We start from the raw sequence: 13,293 nt of genomic DNA, 5'->3' as shown, positions 1-13,293 counted from the left end.
CAGCAGCGACGTACCTGCCTGTACACGTACATGTACATGCACATGTACGGTACGCATGGCTTACAAGTTAACGGTACATTGGCCAAAAATTTTGGAAGCGCAAAGCACAGAGGCAAAGAGAAAAAGACCAGACGAGTGCTCCTGCTAGACTCACAGCGTAACAGTAACAGTACACATCATGGAGTGCTTTGCAGATGTTCTAGACAGTCTTGATGACTTAGGGTAGGCACCTTAGGCTTTACAAACATGCCAAAGCGTCATTACGAGGAAACTTTGACTGAGAAATTGGAAATGTCCCGGATTGCGCGGGACCCCAGGCCATTTCTCTTCTCCCGGAGGGTGTCGGTCACTTTACTACTTTTTTAGTAGCCTAACGGGAAAGAGTTCTACCCCAATAACAGTGTGGGGTCCGACATCTGCCCCGCTCCAGTCCCATATACGGACGCTAGTCATTCCCTACAGACTACAGTGACCTACATGTAGTAGTAGCCTTCAGAAAGCAAAAACGTGTCCAGAAAAGTTCAATTTAGGAGGGAAAAACCAAGTCGTTTACTTATTGTCTTAAAAAACACTGACTTAGAATTTTTCAGACCAGTACTAGGTAAGCCTATGTGCACCCCCAACATGTGCACAGGATGTCAAATGGCATTCGTCTATCTACGGATCGCTCTCCGCCTAACGTTCATGACATTACATACAGCCAAATCAGAGATTCTGATTCAAACAACTTACTAAAGCTAGGGGCCTAGTGTTGCTAATGTATGAACATGGCCTATTTTTTACATCGGATTGCATGTGTTAATTTTATTGTATCATTTCTTCGCCAGAATCAAATAATTGCCAAGTAAAGAGATCTTGTACAGTGTTTGGTTCTTTTTCTTTTAAATTAAATACCCGTTTCTGTTTTCGTGAGGTAGGCCTGTGTCACACAAAAGTCATTCACACACCAAAATGTCTTGAACGAAAGCATTAAATAGAAGAGAAGGAGGCGACTTGGGGAAACGTTCATTTTTGTTTCATTCATTATTCCAAGCTTATTTCGGCAAGGGTATGAGTTGCACAGCTTATCAAAATTTGCAGCTTCTCGCAATCTGGGCTGATGTGCCTCGTATATCTATCAGCAAACCACAATTGAAGTAGATGTGAAAGTAAAGGCAGTTGATTTGAAAACTTTGATCAACTTATGTAACCGCTTCATTGACTTCCATTTACTTTAAGGCCCTAAAGTTGGTTTTGGAGGATGCAGATTTAGAAACGTCCCATCTTCGTTGTAATGAGCCCCTGAACCATTCATTACGAATCTATTCAGCGTTGGCTTGAGAGTATGACGTCAAAGACGTATCAGAAACAGCCTTAAAAATGGGGGATGCATCTTTACACATTCTTCTCATAAATTATCTGGTGTGTTGGATGACAGTAACAATTACCAGAATAATGTAAATATTGTACAGAAATTTGTATCGATAGAAGTCCAACTATTAATTCACCATGTATAATTAAACATAGTCAACAGTGAGTGAATGCCATAGAGCTTTTAATAACCCTATGCCGTTTTGGGAACCCCTCTTTCTCCAAATTTGAGGAGGCTTGTAAACACTTGAACACCGACAAGGCGAAGTGGAAATGGGCAAAGTGGTGGCGGGGTGAAGATGCGGCGAAGATTTGGCGGGAGGAAGTGGGGATGAAGCAAAGTGGAAATGAGGCGAAGTGGGGTGGGGCGATGTCGATAGGGGCAAAAAGGGGTCGGGCGATGTGGATAGGGGCAAAGTGGAAATGAGGTGAAGTGACTGTAAAGCATAATTTTAACTTTTAAAATCACCTCTTGTCTTAGACTTGGTAGACTGGTAGATGACTATGACATCTTGCTCAATAACTGTAGGGTTTATGTTGTGAAAAGAATGCAGAGTTTTGAGGGAAATTATGAGGGGAAACTCTGAATGTTTTAACACACATTGACAGATAACTCTGTGTACCAGATTTTATTCAAATTTAACTGTCAAAAGGCCAAGTGCTATATACTATAACCCTACCATGTCATTGGTTCTTTTTTGACGTCTACATGTAGGTACAAAGGACCCCTCATGGACGAAACTGCTTTCCAACAAGCCATTGACGAAGGTCCTAGCTCAACAGAGTTCACAGCCCTCATCAGCTGGCTTGCTGGAGGACTCAACAGACTAGGTGGCGTAGAAGCAACAGTCTCAGCCACCTCTTGTAAGGCTTACTCAGTGGTAGAGAACTTGGAGGGTTTTCCAAATCTTGATCTTATATTAGGCTCAAGCTTTTTTTCACAATTTTCCAATAAAAAGGATCCAGGCAATGGTTTTTTTTATAGGCATGCTTTTCGTGCAACTTTAAACTCGTCTTCAATTTGACATTGGTAATCTGACATTTGCTGTGATGTCATTCAGGGTAAAAAACATCTAGTTTATGTGTTTCTCTGTTCAAATTAACTGTGAACTGGAATTTGTTTGTTGAAAACATTTCTGAAAGAAAAAAATAGAAGGGCTGCGTATTCTCATCGATATTCTAAAAGAAAAGGTTCCTTGTTGGTTCACAGAACGTTTCCAAGCACGTTGTAGTATTCGTGCACAAATCTATGTAACATTGAAGTTTCCTCCCCGGGATGACATCAAAATCTTGCTAATGAATATGGAAAAATTACATTACCATGAAAACAAAAAAGGCACCAAAATACATTTGGCTTAACCAAACAAACATTGAAAATAAGGTTATTTGAAATAAAGAAGTGGTTTTTTTCATGGATTGTAGTAAAAACATGGCATTGCATAGACTCATCAATGTGAGGCCAAAGATAGAGCATAAGTTAGTTCCATAAACTACTGAAACTGATCGCTGAGCTCAAGATGAAGTAAACCCAAGATTCAATCAGCTTTAATGTTTGGTTTTTCCTTTAGCATGTGACCACAAATAACCATAGGCGTTGCCATGTCAACCAATAACCCTAGACAGCAATGTCCATGCCTCGACACCCCTCCTCTCGCAGTACCTCACCACCCATCCCTAAAATTTGCTGCCTTATAATGCTTGACAGTGGCCGAGGAGGCAGAGTCCTTTGAGTTGGAGCTGAGCAGTTTGCTGAGCGAAATGAACTGTCCGTATAGTGCCCTGACCCAGGGGGAAATGATCAACCGCTTTGGTAACAAGGAAAACAGACTACGCCTTTTGGGTAAGCAGATAGCTTCTAGACAGCAGGGATTTATTTTGAATATGATTCTCGTAGTCCAGAGCATGACCTTTGGGTCTGTGCATCAACGCCTGAGGGAGTTTTTCACCGAGCAGCGCTCTCACTTCAGGTGACACAAGGATGTTGACATACATGTGTATCCGGCATGGAGAGCAAGATGTGGGTACAAGGAGCTAGACAAATCTATTTCATTATTTATATTGATTTAGGCACGAGGCACCATTGGTCTTCACGTCACCCCAGGCTTTTGTTATCTGTCGCCGGTGCAGGATGCGGATGTAAGAATCCAGCCACAACAGAAGTCATAACTGAAATAGGTCTAAAGTGACACTGGTATACAGTCCACTGAAAGTTTGCCCCCAAAAGAACAGAAATACTTCTCTGACAACTGAAATAAGTTAGTCTATGTAAACAAAGTCCCACAAGTCAGAATTGTTTTTTATTCAAATTGGTTATGTTCGGGTTTTTCTGTGATTGAAGTCTAAAATGCTTTGTTTCTATCCCAATAGATTCCATTCCTTAAATCTCACTCATCAGTGAGCATGCTTCTTTATAATTCTTTTCCCATTATGCCTGGTCACAGATTTCCTGACAAGTGAACTGCAGGCTGCCAAGATCATCACCTGTCGCCCCCAGAAGGTGGATGCCATGGAAACGGACAAGGAGGTATGTCTGCCTCCTTTTACTTCAAGAACGCGATACACATGTTAAGGGTCTATAGCTTGCGATTACATATTGTTACCTTAGGCAAGTCACATTATGAGTACCTTTGAGGGTAGAGATTTTAAATGTTCACCTGTTATAATTGCACTGAGCTGTACACCTCCTATGGAGTTTAGGGTCCTTTATGGGCCCATTGGGCAGGAATGAAGGACTACATTTTATGTTCATGCTTCATTTTTTGAACATTGAAAATGTGTACACAGTTTCATTGTATCCACTTGGGGGGGGTGTGATTACGCAGTGTGGATGGCACGTATCTAGCCAACACCTCAAGAACATCTGCCTGGGACTGAAGCTGTGCAAGCCCCCGGCAGACGTCAACGAGGTCCAGCTGTTTAATAAGATAGAGGAACGCATACGAGCCAGGCTGAGCCAGATAGATGCCGATGGTGTGGGCAAACCAATCCTTACAAAACAGCTCAGCGAACAACAGTGGGTGAGTGTCAGTGGTGTAGTCCAGCACTTTTTTCCAAATATTGCTGAGCACTGAGTTGGTCGAGTACCATTTGAGTCTGAATACTTTGCCAACCAAGTACCAGAACCGGTATCCCAGTGCAAGTACTTGAGTGTAGCAGAAAAGTGAAACTCTCAGGGCTCAGAGGTAAAGAAAACGTGGAGAGCGTTGACAGAATGTTTTATGCCACACGATATTTTTCATTGGACAAGGCAGAAAGCTGCTCGCTGTGCAAATCACTACCTTTTCATACTAACAGGAGTATTCCACAGAAACAATGAAATGTTCAATTCCGTGATGTCATACCAACTGAGACCACTGATTGGCCAGAATACACTGTCTGAGTGGGGTATCGTCAAAAAGTCACTGAGCTTTCTAAACACGGCGGTTTATCATCCTATTACACGGTTTATCCACTCACAATGCAAATGGACTCATCAGCCTATTTGGGCTATGGCAGACATACAAGGAGGGCGCTATTTGGTTTGGGTAAAATCGGTAGTGTTTACTTCAGATTTACCCATTTCAAACAGCACCCCCCCATTGTGTCTGCCAGGCTTCAAAATGGCTAATAGGGAAGCCGCGGTGTCTGACACTTGTGCCTTGCTGTTGGTCTGTGCGAATGGGCCCGCATTCCTGTCTCCAGCAACATTAAGGCTTGGTTCACACTTCATGCAAGGAGCAACGTGAAATTTGTGGCGTTATTAATTGCTCTGTCACAATGCTGTTGCTCCAGTCAAATCTCCTTTTAACAAAGTTGCAGAGACCAGACAAATTACTTTGTTATTGCCTGGGCTTTCTGATATAAGGAGTGGAAAACGGACAAAAAAACAAGAATTTGATAAATGGTGATTCTCAAAATTTCCTCTTCATGACCGTACATGTGTTTTGTTCTAACAGTGTTCTTTATGTCAAAAGTTAACTGTGTATCACATTGGCTTCGCTCTACAGGTTGAAATAACCAGCCTTAGAGGCACCTTGTAAATGAAACTTTCCAAAAATAAATGATCTACTCTCTAGTTAGTTATGTTTTGTGAGCATTTTGTTGTTTTTTCATTTTCCTAGCCTCATAATTCCTGAATTTAATTTTTACCATTGTTCAAAGCTTGGCTCTGAGTAATTCTTATGACCCTTGTATAAAATGACCAAAAATCCACATGTCTTTTTTTGTCACAAAAAGGCTAAACTCGGGAAGATCAATGATCGTATGAGGAAGGAGTACACGCTGAGGAGACAAATGATATTGAAACGTCTAGATGTGACGGTACAGTCCTTCCAGTGGGGAGAAAGGATCAAGGTAAGACAGACCTGCCAACTGTTCCAATATATAATTATAAAAGTAATAATAAACTTTATTTACAGAAGGTAGTCATGTCATCTAAAAAACAGTTGATTTTCAATGGGCCATCTAACAATATTAAAATAGTCAAAAAATAATCTACAACTAAATTAAATTATATTAAAACATACAGCACATTCACTATAAAATTATTCCAATATATATGCACCATTAGGAAAAATGACACCATGGAGTATTACAAACATCATAACATGTATCACAATGTAATACAGAAAGACCATTAGGAAAAAGGACACCATGGAGTATTACAAACATCATAACATGTATCACAATGTAATACAGAAGACCATTAGGAAAAAGGACACCATGGAGTATTACAAACATCATAACATGTATCACAATGTAATACAGAAGACCATTAGGAAAAATGACACCATGGAGTATTACAAACATCATAACATGTATCACAATGTAATACAGAAAGACCATTAGGAAAAATGACACCATGGAGTATTACAAACATCATAACATGTATCACAATGTAATACAGAAAGACCATTAGGAAAAATGACACCATGGAGTATTACAAACATCATAACATGTATCACAATGTAATACAGAAGACCATTAGGAAAAATGACACCATGGAGTATTACAAACATCATAACATGTATCACAATGTAATACAGAAAGACCATTAGGAAAAATGACACCATGGAGTATTACAAACATCATAACATGTATCACAATGTAATACAGAAGACCATTAGGAAAAATGACACCATGGAGTATTACAAACATCATAACATGTATCACAATGTAATACAGAAGACCATTAGGAAAAATGACACCATGGAGTATTACAAACATCATAACATGTATCACAATGTAATACAGAAAGACCATTAGGAAAAATGACACCATGGAGTATTATAAACATCATAACATGGTGGTTGTGCCCAAATTACTTGGCTATGCCTTCAATTTACGCATGACTGTATGGAAAGTGGGTACAGCCAATGTTGGCTGATATGGTAAGATAGTTTATAGGAGCTTTCCAAATGTGGATTTCATTTCCGTGTTAGTCTCCAAGCTTTCTGATTATGAATTTAATAAAGAGTGAAAGGGAGATTGCTTCGGTAGACCAGGAAACCCTAGTGTCTGATTAGTCTTGTCTTCACTGCAGTGTCTGAAAATGTTGTCATCTATCCATAGGGCAAATTGCAGGATGACTTGGCCACTGCGTATCGGCCCAGACGAAGCCAGCTCGCTGCAGACAGCCCCGTCACCATAGCAACACTCATGGCTGCCAGAGAAGGTAATCTACCATGGTGGTATTATTTCATTTTGGGGGGAATTTGAGTCGTGTATATAATCACATTGCTCACATTCTAAGCTTTTATTTGATATATAATTCACCCCAGTGGCATTTTGCGTTTTGAAGTTATTTGCCATTTACATATTCATATAATTTCATTTTTTCACATGCTTTTTGAGATAATGCTCTTTAAACATAACAAAGAGAAACATTTAACTTAAATTAGACACTCTCTTGGTTTTCCTTAGCAAGGGAGGCTTTCTGGTCAAGCAATTGGCCTCAAAATATTTCATTCTTGGCACATGGAATGGGCCATTAGGCATTTATGCATTGCGCGACTCAATACACCTTTTGCAGAGCAGGTCACATATATTTTGCAAGTTGTGGTTTAAGAGTGGAAATTTAACTGAACAGGGATTTGAACCAGCAACCTCCAGAGCATAGTACTGGTGCAGAACCCAACAAGTCCATTGCATCACACATTGATAGGCTCCAAAAAATAATTTTCAGCGTCAGCCATCAACCACAAAGTCACGTCTGGGAAAATTTTTCATATGTCAAATGTTGCAGCCTTGAAAACATTCACTGATTTGTTCCTTAAAGAAACAGGCCTCACAAATTGGCCATATTTATTCTCCTACCGCTCACATGAAGTTTTAAAGCTGTAGTCTTTTTTTTTTAAATTTGTCTAGATTTGGCAAAGCTGAGAAAAACCAGCAGTGGATCCGTCAGGAAGAACACCAAGTGTCCTATCAATAGAGTCCTCATGGGACACGTAAGTGTGAGCAGGTGGTTTAGGCTATGGACGCTGTGCACAAATACCCCCTCATCACAAGCGACAGAGATTGGCCAAGCTGGCACTCTGGAATGCCATTTCTGCCTTGCAGCCAGCTCAAACACAAAGAGGCTGCAGGTTTGAGTACATTCGGATGAAACATGGACGTTCACATCCCACATCATTCAGTTGTGTTTTATAATGCACCTTGACATAAAGCACCTTCCTTACTGATACAGAAGAGATAGGTGGGTGGAATCGTATCTGGGCTCACGAAGGTCATACATTCCAACAGAAATTGATTGCGTGTCCCCACACCAAATACACATCAACCTATGCTCACATGCCCTGAGTTTTCACTGAAGGACCACAATTGCCATGTAAAAGCCTGCGGTTTCTTGTTTCCATTCAGAATGGATACCACAGCGGAAATGTAAGTGTTTCCCATTACTCATGAAATAAAACTCTCCCGTAGACTATTAAACACAGGCACTTGCCACCAATGGTAATAGGCTATCATTATTTTTCCTGGTAATGACCCCAAGGATTCTTCAAAAGAGCCCTAGGTACTGTAGCTTGCAAACCTGAAGAAACCTGTAGACAGGAGACAATGAGAAGCAGTTACAGTTTTAGAGGTGGGAAGAAAACCCCAGAGGAATATTCTGGGTAAAACCCACGGAATCAGGTAGGGACTGACAACCCAATCCACATGTGGACCGAGCCGGGAATCGAACCCAGACCACAGAGATGGAAGGCGAGGAAAGAACCACTACGCCAACCTGACCCCGGAGGAAAGAGAAACATCCTTCGTTCCTTTCTGGTTCTGTCCTCTCTGGTATAGTCAACCATGTGTACACGGAGGTGTGCATCAAGTAACAATCTTCCTCATCGGGGAATGTGCTGTGTATTTGGGGGGAGGGGGGCTGAGTGCCAGGTACAAGTAGAGTGTGATTTTCATCCCCTGTCCTCTCCGGTTGTCATCGGTGCGCAGACAAAGGGTATGCATCAAGGGTCTTTGGTCGAGTTCATCACAAGTTCAATTCTGAGTCCTTTCAGAAAGTGTAGTCACAAGGCCAGGCCCAAGTAGCTGGGTAAACAATGACAACGGAGTGATTCTGTCGCAGTTCATGTCCTGTGATGGATTTGTCATGGCCTAGTACTTCATGAATTTCGTGTCTGACAGACAAAATGGCGTGCATGGTGTGGATATCATGCAGAAGTTATCAATGGCGTAGTGTGGCCTTGCTCTCTGCTTACAAGGAAGGACGTGTATGCGCTGCTTGCAGGCGTGCGAATGCAACCACTCACGAGCGTTGAGAGCGAGCAATTAGTTGCCACAGGAAGGACTGGCATTTCAAATGCCACCAGGAAGTCACACACACAAAGCAGATAAAATTTAGTCCGTTCACTCGTGCATTAAAATCAGAGCTCGGTGTTGATGAAAATGTTTGATCACTAGTTTGGCCCATCTCTAACAGGTCCCAGACAGGGGAGGGCGCCCTCTGGAGGCCACCCCACCACCGAAAGAGATGCCAGCATTCAAGCAGAGGACAGAGCAGCCCAAGGGTCAACGTCCTCAAAGTGAGTTTGTCGTGTCTCAGGAGTAGGTAGTGTTCTCGAATATCAATTGACTCAGACCAACTTCTCTTGAAAACTACAAATTTTAACTTTTTAGGCTTAGTCTGAATAACGTGGCGACTTGCTTAGTAACATTGCAGATGAAGTAAATACAGGCACTTGCTTGGCGATTCCATTGGCAGCAACCAAGTAGTTCATATGCAGCCTAACTTCTGACAAATCTGACTTTTTTTCTTCTTTTTTATAAGCCAATTGATACTGTATTGATTCCGTTATGTGCGGGGCTGCATACCCGCGGGTAATAGTAGTTTATTTTACTTATGCAGTCTCTGACCCACACAACTGTTATTTGTCTTGTTATGTATTCGGATTTTTGTCCCTGGTCCCTGCTGCTGCTAACATTTACTTGTATGTGTGTTCTTGTTGGTTTTTATATCCTTTTTGTTCAATTTGGCTTTGTTTGTTCTTGAGATGGTCAAATAAATAATAATACACTCATCCCTTGGAAACTATTACTGTCTAGAGTGTCTTCAGATTATTTAATTTGGTAAATTCAAGCCATAAAGTGTATTGACACAGAGTCATCATTTTTACTTTAAAATGCTACTTCTGTTGAAAAAAAAAAAGGCGAATCCCTGCCGCAGTTTTCCTCCCAGAATTTTAGTAGAGTCAAGAACAGTGCAGTCAGTTATCTGTACTGAGCACCGGAGCATCAAAGCAAAGTGCCTCAAGAAGTAGTTACATAGTTGGCTAGTGTTTTGTTAAACAGGCTGTGATCACCGTGTGCATAGCGAGACATTCTTTAACAACACCGTCCACCTACCACTTGATTCTATGCATCATCTCTTTGATACAGGTGTCATGTGAATGACTTTTTACATTGTTTCATGGTGACATTTTAGCAAGAAATATCATCGTGCACTTGGAGTCTCTTTCTTGTATTCACTGACTTCATCCCCAGTGAAGGGCTACAGAGTCTTACTTGCAAACTTGTTTTTCCATTGCAGGTGGTCGTGGCGGTGGCAAAGTACAAGGAGGTAAGATGGAGACAAACGTCTCTGGTTCATTTAGTTTGTGTAGGAGGTATGGATGGTGTCACTAGGCCGCCTTATGAAAGCAGGGGCTTTTCACAAATCTTAGCTTTGTTTCTCAACTTGAGATCAACGATTGGTTTCCAATAGTCTCTCCTTGAACAAAATACAAATTTTCGAAGCATTGACATCGTGTCAGACAGTTGGAGTTTCTGTAAAGACCAGCAAACCGCCAGTCTTGGTTCCAAGTCCTTCCGGTTGCTCCATGACACAAACCATCACACGTACTTGAATGAACATACATGTGCATGTACATGTACAGGGCACTATCACATCATGAATCGTTCTCACAGGGAGGTCTGGGATATTTTGTAAGGTGTTGGGCAGCAACAGATATGGTAATAAAGGTAGGATATGCATTATTCATATCATGTGACTTACGATCGGCAGAAGTTACACAAATGACTTTCAACATGCTTCGTGTTCACGAAACTCTGGGAAAAGCTTGAGTACATCAAGGTGTTTTGTTTTTGCATAAACGTCGATATAGGGCCTGTTTGTTTCAGGCAGATGCGGATCGCGATCAGTGATCTATCGTTGGTTCACTGACATCAGAACCTACCAAATGGATGAGGCGAACCAGCTCTAGGATCACTGGTCATGATCCAGATCCTTGTGAAACAAACAGGCCCAAGGAACACAAGAAATGGGTATTTTACGAGTTGTCTTGAGGTAACCCAAATGTATACCATAGGCACCTACTCGATCTGCATTGGGGCCCTCCAATCCTCTGATGATTATTTCATGTTCCTCCAGTCTCACTCCTTGCACCAGTCGGTCACTAGTCAATGACTTTTCGGTCACTAGTGCTTCAATTCCAGTCAATCACAAACACCAGTCGGTCACTAGTCAATGACTTTTCGGTCACTAGTGCTTCAATTCCAGTCAATCACAACTTCTGATTTTAATATTTCAGCGTCGAGCCGCAGGCTTTTCTAATGTACCATGATGAGGGCATACCTCTATTTCTTTGGGCGGGATTTATCCAACAACTTGTGAACTGGCATTCGACTTGGCTTATGATTGGCTGAAATGCGTCCGTGTTTTAGGTGTCAAACTGACACAGAAGTCCTATCATGTCGGGTTCAGCCAACAATTAAAATTCTGTTTAACTTGCCATGTTTTACAGGATGGTCCAAAGGGGAGGGCAGAGGAAGAGGAGGTCAAGGAGGAGGATGGAATCAAGGAAACCAATCAACCAGTGGTCGGTACCAACAGGGTGGGGGTGGGTACCAGCAGGGTGGGTACCAGCAAGGTGGGTACCCACAAGGTGGTGGGTACCAGCAGGGTGGGTACCAGCAAGGTGGGGTTGGGTACCAGCAGGGTGGGTACCAGCAAGGTGGTGGTGGGTACCAGCAGGGTGGGTACCAGCAGGGTGGGTACCAGCATGGTGGGGGTGGGCATGGGGGTCATCAAGGCAGAGGCCATAGAGGAAAGGGCAAAAGAGGTGGGAGGTATTAACAGCTGGCCCTTTCTGTGGTTCTGTTGGTCATTATCATGATGACTATCGACCATATTCTCTTACTATTCAGTTAAATATTTACCCTTTGCTGAATCTGAACAAGTTCTGTAATTGGATGTAGTTAAAGCCGCGTAGCTTTTTACGCCAGCAGCAAGTTGGGGTATGTCTTGTGTGCTGAAGGCACTTGTCAAACTAAAATCCTTCCTGCACGTCTTCAAAGCAGAGCATTTGTATGGTCGATGTACAGTGGGGGGGTTGGAAAAATGAAACTATTGTTCAAATCTCATGCCAGTATTCTTGCAAAATGAATGTGGCCAAACGTCAAAAATTACCCTGGTGGAAAAGTTACACTAAAGCTCCCTTTTTCTAACCATAGTTTCAAACTCTTCCCCAGAATAGGGGTACATGTTGCTAAGATTGCCTGCAGGTAATGCTGGATGATGATTACCAAGCAGATTTGGTTTATACTGTTCTGATGCTAAGTAGATACATTAGGTTCTCTTTATCAATACGTTTGAGATTACAAGATGAACGGTCTGAACCCGAGGAAAGTTATAAATATATGAGCACAGATATGTCAAAAGAGTGTGCAGCAGGCAATGCAAGTCTTACGTGAATGACTGCATCGTGTACTTCATTGAAAGAATTCAAAAAGTCTTTTATATAACGGGTTTTGCCCTTTCTTTCAAGATTCCAGAGAGGAGTAAAACTGAGATTCTTCTCCATGTGATTTGCAAAGAGTGTCGGTCTCTAGGCAGACAAATGACCTGTGAAATCCCAGAAATTCTGATAGAAAGTCTTTAAATCTCCAGTTCAGATATAAACCGTAAATCATCTGTAGTCAGTGTAAAGTATCATTTATTTACATATCTGTTTCACTGCTAAAATTTTTCAAGTAAAGAAAATCAAGGAAGGAAAAAAAGGTATGTTACATATGGATGCATTCAACGATAAGCACAAACTTACCAATGTGTGGCTGTACGTTAAAGGTTTCCTTCAACTGCATGAAATGGTTAAACCCTAAGGCCCTTAAACTGCTGAAACCACTACAAACAAGTTTTCCCCCGTCTTCAACACAATTTACATTTCTAAGATATCAAACACAAATAAATGTACTTTCCCTACTTGACCCAACCAATCAAATAAGTCACAAGTCACTGGGTTACTCTGATTAACAAATCACAAATAAATGGTAGTTTTATTTGTTCTGTGTAAATCTGCGCATAGTCACAAGGACCTTGAATCATATGGTACAACGGACTGGAGAGTAGAGCATGCTCTAATGCATGTGCAAGTGAAGGAGTGAAAAATCTGGGATCCAATTTTATTGGTATATTGTTGTATTTATGCTTGAGCCATTAAAATAAAATGTATTATCAGCGAT

The 13,293-nt window shown here is 41.5% G+C and overlaps 1 protein-coding gene across 1 annotated transcript; it reads left to right on the top strand.

Annotated features, from left to right (window-relative positions):
* The first annotated feature begins 11 nt into the window (after positions 1 to 11).
* On the top strand, positions 12 to 13,293 carry LOC110974300 (protein FAM98A-like). Its single transcript, XM_022225841.2, has 11 exons — positions 12 to 222; positions 2,066 to 2,214; positions 3,056 to 3,190; positions 3,792 to 3,874; positions 4,173 to 4,367; positions 5,566 to 5,682; positions 6,901 to 7,003; positions 7,696 to 7,778; positions 9,257 to 9,359; positions 10,364 to 10,393; positions 11,577 to 13,293. The coding sequence occupies exons 1-11, from the start codon at positions 179 to 181 to the stop codon at positions 11,906 to 11,908; spliced, it is 1,374 nt and encodes a 457-aa protein (XP_022081533.2). The 5' UTR covers positions 12 to 178; the 3' UTR covers positions 11,909 to 13,293.

Source organism: Acanthaster planci, linkage group LG01, assembly GCF_054643075.1.
Source record: "Acanthaster planci isolate LZ-2023a linkage group LG01, COTS_SCS, whole genome shotgun sequence".
In the NCBI taxonomy this organism is placed as follows: Eukaryota; Metazoa; Echinodermata; class Asteroidea; order Valvatida; family Acanthasteridae; genus Acanthaster; species Acanthaster planci.
The sequence above is the reverse complement of the archived record's forward strand: the minus strand, read 5'-3'. Positions and strand labels throughout refer to the sequence as shown.